Source organism: Odontesthes bonariensis, chromosome 21 (assembly GCF_027942865.1).
Source record: "Odontesthes bonariensis isolate fOdoBon6 chromosome 21, fOdoBon6.hap1, whole genome shotgun sequence".
In the NCBI taxonomy this organism is placed as follows: domain Eukaryota; kingdom Metazoa; phylum Chordata; class Actinopteri; order Atheriniformes; family Atherinopsidae; genus Odontesthes; species Odontesthes bonariensis.
This window is the reverse complement of record NC_134526.1, coordinates 15,549,278-15,556,202: the sequence shown is the minus strand read 5'-3', so window position 1 is coordinate 15,556,202 and position 6,925 is coordinate 15,549,278. Positions and strand designations below refer to the sequence as shown.

At 42.1% G+C, this 6,925-nt stretch overlaps 1 protein-coding gene across 4 annotated transcripts; it reads left to right on the top strand.

Moving 5' to 3' along the window:
* Positions 1–258: 258 nt before the first annotated feature.
* On the top strand, positions 259–6,122 carry LOC142371160 (glycerophosphodiester phosphodiesterase 1-like). Of its 4 annotated transcripts, none has more exons than XM_075453774.1 (7): positions 545–616; positions 2,577–2,654; positions 3,022–3,197; positions 3,504–3,609; positions 4,076–4,168; positions 4,381–4,592; positions 4,775–6,119. In XM_075453774.1, exons 2-7 carry the CDS (start codon positions 2,598–2,600, stop codon positions 4,920–4,922), a joined length of 792 nt encoding a protein of 263 aa, XP_075309889.1. In that variant the 5' UTR covers positions 545–616; positions 2,577–2,597; the 3' UTR covers positions 4,923–6,119. The 4 variants fall into 4 exon arrangements, with proteins under 4 accessions (XP_075309887.1, XP_075309886.1, XP_075309889.1 ...); XM_075453773.1 differs by lacking the exon at positions 545–616 and adding an exon at positions 1,268–1,409; XM_075453771.1 differs by lacking the exon at positions 2,577–2,654 and having other exon boundaries at positions 261–616; positions 4,775–6,121.
* The last annotated feature ends 803 nt before the right edge of the window (positions 6,123–6,925 follow it).

The following is a 6,925-nucleotide window of genomic DNA, read 5'->3' as shown; positions in this document are numbered from 1 at the left end:
GGCATCTAAATAAATCTGAAGATTCCGAATCTTACTATGAAGCCTGGTAACGTACAAATCCCGTTACTGCATCACTGAATCTGCATGTTGGTCAACTTTGGCAGAGGTAACATTTTTCTTTTGAATTTTGACGGATATTAAATGATATCCCTCCTTCCGTCTTGACAATAAACTACAGCTGCGGCGGTGTTCCCTCACCCTCATCCATCCTTCCCCCCAATCCTGAAGTGAAACTGCTGGTTCTCGCTCACCAAAGCATGACGTCAGCTCACAGCACGACCTCACCTATCGTCACACCATCTCTCTTTAACCAACATCCTCCCCGCTTGTCGTGACGTTGCTCCGTCATCTCGCCATGCTGCAGCTCGGAGACGAGGCGGTGTATTTCTCGGTGGTGTTCCTGTTGGTGCTCCTGATAACGAGGAGCACTGCGGGGGCCTCCCTCGTCACGGTGCTCCTTTACGTTTTCATGGTGATGTTCCAGTTCCCCCCGGTGCCGGTGGACCTGGCCCTTCGGGTCCTGCGGGCCAGAGCTCCTTCGGGCGGCGTTCCGGTGGTGGCGCACCGCGGAGGGAGCCACGATGCACCGGAGAACACCTTGGCAGCGATCAGAGAGGTCAGACTTACAGTCAGACACCTGCTCTGGTGCGACAGTGATCAGGTTCTGGTGCGGATCAGATCCGCATTTTAATCAAAGAACTGTAGAGACTTTCACACCTGACAAATAAAGGGCCCACTAGACATTTTCTGCAAATAAGTTTAGATGGATTTAGTCAATGTCTTAATTGTGAGATTGTGTGTAACATAGTGGTGCCACGTGATGAAGTTTCTAAATGATTTTTTTGGGTTAGCTTAGATTCTTATTGGTCCCCAACAGGTGATGTTTTGGCTTTACAGGAATGAATAGATGCAGATCTGAGGCTTCTGCTGCAGCTGGTTGCATTTTGCACCTCAGCATTGTATTCTAACTAGGGCTGGGCAACGATTAAAATCTTTAATCTAATTAATCACATGATTTCCCTGATTAATCACGATTAATCGCATTTGTACGTAAAATCCAAAATTGAATTCAAAAGTAATGTATAGCCTTTAAATGTGCTGCCATATAAATGAAAGTGCCATAAAATTTGTTGTGCAAACACACTTTTAACATCAGCATTTTTATGTAGAAGCCTCGCTCTACTGTCCGTTTCCTTGAATGACTTGCTGGTATCAGTTGTGTGTTTTGCATTAAGTGATATTTTAGACTGGAACTACTACGGTGAGAAGACAATTCAATTTGGCTGTAAATGCAGGAGTTTTTTAAAAATTTATTTTGAAATACGTGCTTTTATGTTGAAACGAGTAAAACAGGATGTAGCGCCGGTTAGCTCTGTGAGCTTCACACAGACCGAGGAGCACCTGTAACGGTGATGTTACCTGCTAGTTTATTTTTATTTTATTACTTCGTGGTGTTTGCTGTAACTGTGTCAATGTGATGCATAGGAGAAGTGGGAGTTAAAGAATCCTAGTTTTGACCGTGAAGTTTGTCTCTGGGGAATGAGAAGCAGGCTAAAGTGGCCAGTATTACTTTGATTATTTATTGGTACCAGCGACAATGCTAAGAATGCTATTTTTTAATGATTACAACCACTAATGTTGTCTTTCCACTTTGTTTACTTGAACATTTAGTTCTATGTTGCAGACAGCAACAGACTTTTACAATAATAAAACCTGCGTTAATGCGCGATAAAATATGAATCGGCGTTAAATAGCTAACGAGTTAACGCGATAATAACGAGTTAACTCGCCCAGCCCTGATTCTAACTGATGTCACCTCCATGATGGAGTTATTCCATTATCTCATACTTTTACATACGGTGCTAATTCTGCTACTGTATATCATAAGTGACCCAGAAGCTTTCACCATCCTTCCCTCTGTGCAGTGGCGGCTGCTGACTTTTAAAGCAGGGGAAGCCCATATTACGCGTTCAGGGTTGTAGTGGCTTGTGCCATCCCAAAGAAGATAGCAAAGTTAAAAAGAATTAGTTATAACATAGCTGTGTCTAGTATGACAAGTATGCCCAGCAAATACACAGAAAGAAGGAATAGACTTTGAAAATTCACACAGCAAGGCCAAAATCAAGTATGATCAAATCTAAGGCCTGTAAATGGCTGGATCTGTGGCTGGATCAGAATCTGTGGAGCATTTTTTCTCTCTCATGATGGACAAACACGAACTCCAATCATCACGACACAGCCCCTCATATTGACACGCCCACGTCTAATCTACCCCCAGAGACGCCGAGCAGCCTCGGAAGTGATGAGTTTTTGTCGATTTAGCCAATGATGACCTAGAATTGTAGAAAAAAACTAAACTCTCCCGCCCCCTCCTGAAGCCGGGCAGCCCTCGGCTCGGAAGCCTGGCTGTTAGTGGCGGCTTCATAACATGATTTCCTCAGTGAACGGCGGCGATTTCAGAACAAATCACTTCATTAAGCTACAGGACAACATGTTGTAGTTATGAAAGTAAATGCAGTATTGGGCATATCTTGTGTTTTGTGAATAACTGTTTTATCGTCAATTTAACATTGAAGATGTAGCAATTTCGCCAGAGAATGGGAGAGGCTGTCCGGCTTCCCGTGTTGTCTCTGAATAGCCGCGGCTGCCTCTGTGTAAGTACGGTTCATCCCCTCTTCTGTTATTCTGAATAGCTTTTGGTCTGTTTTTCTTACCAGTTGAATGTTGACCCATCGTTTGGTCTCCACTCACATGTCAGCCATTCAATGACTGAGATCACATAAGATTCAACACGAATTCTTGTTCGTGTTTTATACCAAATGGAAACTTTTTATCCTGTTGTTGAGATCTCCATGTCGCTGCTAAGCATTGTCATTATCACATTTGATAAGGGAGGATAGGCAGAGTACTTAGGGTCTGTCCTTGTATCGATTTGTGATCCAAAATTAAGTGTGTACAAGATTGTAATTGCAAGGCCATAGATGACCTATATGTGTTTCTGCAACTTATTGTCCACTCCAGGCCAGCAGAAATGGGGCAGCTGGAGTGGAACTTGACCTGACTTTCACCGTTGATGGAATCCCAGTACTGATGCATGATGACACTGTGGATCGTACCACCAATGGCTCTGGACCAATTAGCAAACTTCCTTTCGCCCAGCTTAGAAGATTAGATGCTGCTGCTCACCACAGGCTGAAGTATGCTGCATGTTTAACAAAGAGAGAGAGAGAGAGAATGTTGTGTTAATACCAGAGATACTTCAATCTGTGACATTCATCTCACATAAAACTTCGAGTTGTGGAAATCTTTTCCTAACACTTATACCCATCACCTTTATCGTGTTTTCTTGCGAATTTGCAGGTGTGTACATATCTAAAATTTTCATAAAAGTGGTTTGAGGACATGTTTCTATTCTTATGAGAAATAAAAATCACAAATAGCTTTGAATGTGTGAAGCTCTAATGCCAGAAATAAAACAATGATGTTTTTTTTTTCCTCTGCAGGGACAAGTTCGGCGGAGAAAAGGTTCCAACTCTGCAGGAGGCAGTGGGGGAGTGCATCAGACACCAACTGACCATATTCTTTGATGTAAAAGGTCAACCTGATAAGGTAGTTAATGAATTAACCCGGCTTAAAATGAGATGTTTGCTCACATTGCATCAGTGAGGAGGCTCCCAGTTTGAGTACTTTTAATTTTCTTTAAAAAGGCTGATTATCAAGATGCTTTTGGGTTTATGGCGTACATGATATGTGATCGAGTTTGTTTAGAAAGCACAATTAAATCAACTGTTGTTGACCAAAGTGCTGTATATTAAAAAAAAACATCTGTTCTAACAAAGTAACTTCTCAGTGTAGTGACCCACAAAGACTTTCTTTAGCTGTCTGACCGCTCAATAATTGTACATTGAAAGCAATCACTCGTGTTTCCGCCCTGCGTGAACGGCACCACGAACCCGCGCTGATGCACAAATTGCAACAACCAGTGTGGTTAATCTCACACGGCCACAGTGGTCTGCCAGTCATCTCTCCTGTTTTTTTCTTTGGCTGAACACTGTTCTGCGTCTCTGATTCTCAGGCTGCATCAGTGCTTCATGAGATGTATAAGAAGTTCCCAGTTCTTTACAACACCAGCGTCGTGTCCTCTTTTGAACCCAAAGTCATCTACAAGGTAACGAGAAATATGACGGAGTAGCAAAAACTTAACCTACTCATTATTCGAGGCACTGTGGACTTCTTCGTTTTCAAAGTAAAACGTTTTTTGCTTGATGCCCATTCGTCTTGAAATGATTCCGCAGCCTTGTTTTATTCGAACTGCCAGGTCCACCTTCTAATTTCTAATTCAAGACGGTCGTTTGAACTCTGGCCTCTTTTGGCCCACAGATGCGTCAGATTGACCCTCACGTGGTCACGGCTCTCACCCACCGGCCCTGGAGACTGAGCCGCTTTGGCGATGGGACTCCTAGCTCCACGTCGTCATGGGGACAGCTGTGGGCTGGTGTTCTCGACATCTTGTTGGACTGGGCCCACAATCATGTGCTGTGGAAACTGTGTGGAATCTCTGCCATCCTTGTGCAAAAGGACTTTATCTCCCAGTAGGTGACATTAAGCATGTCTCTATGAGTTTGACTTCAGTTTAAATTGCAGTATCTAATCTGATCAGCTTCATGGTTCACAGCCAGATCCTTCAGTGTCAGAAAGAAGTAGCTTGTGAAGGCTGTCAGAGAACAGAAGCGTAACTTTTGATTTTTTTTTCCCTCTCCTTTCTTTCAATCAGGGACTATGTTCAGTACTGGGCGGAACGAGGGGTGGAGGTGGTTGGGTGGACTGTAAATACTGCCGTGGAGAAGAACTATTTCCAAAACCAGCTGAAGATCAGCTACATCACTGACAGTCTGCTGGAAGACTGTGATCCGCACTTCTGATTTATTAAACACACACAAGGGTTGATGGTCAAAATGATACTATTTCCACACTTGTTAAGAAATAGTTTGATAGGTTTTTTATGAATATTTTGGGAGGTTTAAACAAAAGATATCGTTGCTGCGTTTCTTTGGTTTTGTCTTTCCGATAAAAACATCAAATGTTTTTCTTTCTTTTTTCTTGTCAACTGAACAAAGGAACAATCGTTTTGAATTTGATGTCGGCGGCACGTTAAAAAAGAATCGGGACACGTTCACCACAGTGTCCAATCATCTCTTACTTTATCGAGCCTTTGTCAGCATTTCAGAACAGAGGAGACCAGTTGCTGCACTTTTGATATTTTCTGTTTCAGACTTCGCTAAATGTTTTCAGTGGCTGACGGGTGCACACAGGGTATAATAGCTCTCTATATTAACTCTTTTTCTTCTAAGACATTTTTATTCTCCGAGGATATGGTTTGGAGTTATTTGTATGAATAATTAAGGCATTCCGAGACGTTGGATAGCAGCTGGACATTGCTTATATCGGTTAGCATACATTTGAACTGTTGAGAATGATAACCAGCTGGATTCCTCTCCACTTTAGTCCAGATGCTTCACCTCAGTCCATCTTAAATGAGCCTTTTTAATGCTGAGCTGCCTAAACTGAGCTGGTTTTCAGGCTTTTGTAATGGTACTATGTTACATACAGAATATGAAAACCCCTCTTTTTTTTTTTTTCTTTTAAATTGTTGACCTATTTGTGACCTAGTCTTTCACAGAGTGGTGAACTACTCCCAGTGCTCCTGAGAGGCTCAGTCTCTTAACAGATGATTTCTTTATATCCAGTCATGTTACTCACCTGCTGCCAGTTAAACATATTAGTTGTGAGATGTTTTTAAATGTTTTCGTGTTTACAACTAAATTTAGGGTTGAAACTATTTGGAAATCATTCCACTCTTATGTTCTGTAATTGGTGGCTTTACAACTGTTGAGGGAACAGGGTTGTATAAACTGGAAGTAATGTACTGTTGTAAGAACATAGAGCTCATACAGCAGCACCTGAACCATGGATCATGATTACACTTCCTAAGATCTTTCCTTCGCTCTATGTTGTACCATGGAGGAAGCATCAGTGTATAAATGCCGTCACATTACACGATATTATCAGTAAAGGCTACATGAAGTGGACCCAGACTCCCATCACGTGTAGTTTTTCTGTCACCTTAGAATAAAAAAACATCATCATTCCATTAAAACCCAGAGAAGATTGTATTAAACCAAGGTCAAATAAGTTGTTCAGGGTAAAATATGAGCTTCATCTGTTTTTCTTAAGAAAAGAAAGAAAAATCATTGTAGATCAGGGACGTCCAAAGTCGGTCCCCGAGTGCCGCTGTCCTGCAGGTTTTAGATGTTGCACCTTCAACACACCTGATTCGGATTAAATCAATCTTTTCAACAGATTGTTAAGTTCTACACAAGCCTGTTAATGATGCCTTGGTCTGAATCAGGTGTGTTGAAGCATGCAACATCTAAAACCTGCAGGACAGGAGCCCTCGAGGACCGACTTTGGACATCCCTGTTGTAGATCATTCACCAAAGCATGGCAACAACGTCTTTGTTTTGTCCAAACAAATCTTGGGATGTAAGCCCTGCATTACTTTCCTAAACTAGCACATTTTGTGTCAAATATAAGAGTTTTTTTTCAATAATTATCGGTAGATAGGTGAGTGACATCACAAGTAAAACTTTGTTGAATGTAAAGAGAGCTGTGTGTAATCAGATGTCCGTGCACCTGAGCGCGTGTGTGTGTGTGCACCATAAACACACAGAGACCGTTGGCAGTTAGGGACGGAAGTGAAATGAGCAGACAAATCAATTCACTGATTTAATTTATCATTACTATGTGTTGAAGGGAAGCAATGTGATCAAACGCGCAACCATCAGGGTGCACTCTCATTTTGTAAGCCCATGGTTTTCTGGAAATATTCGTTAACAATGACAAAACCCCGCATATTCGCGACATT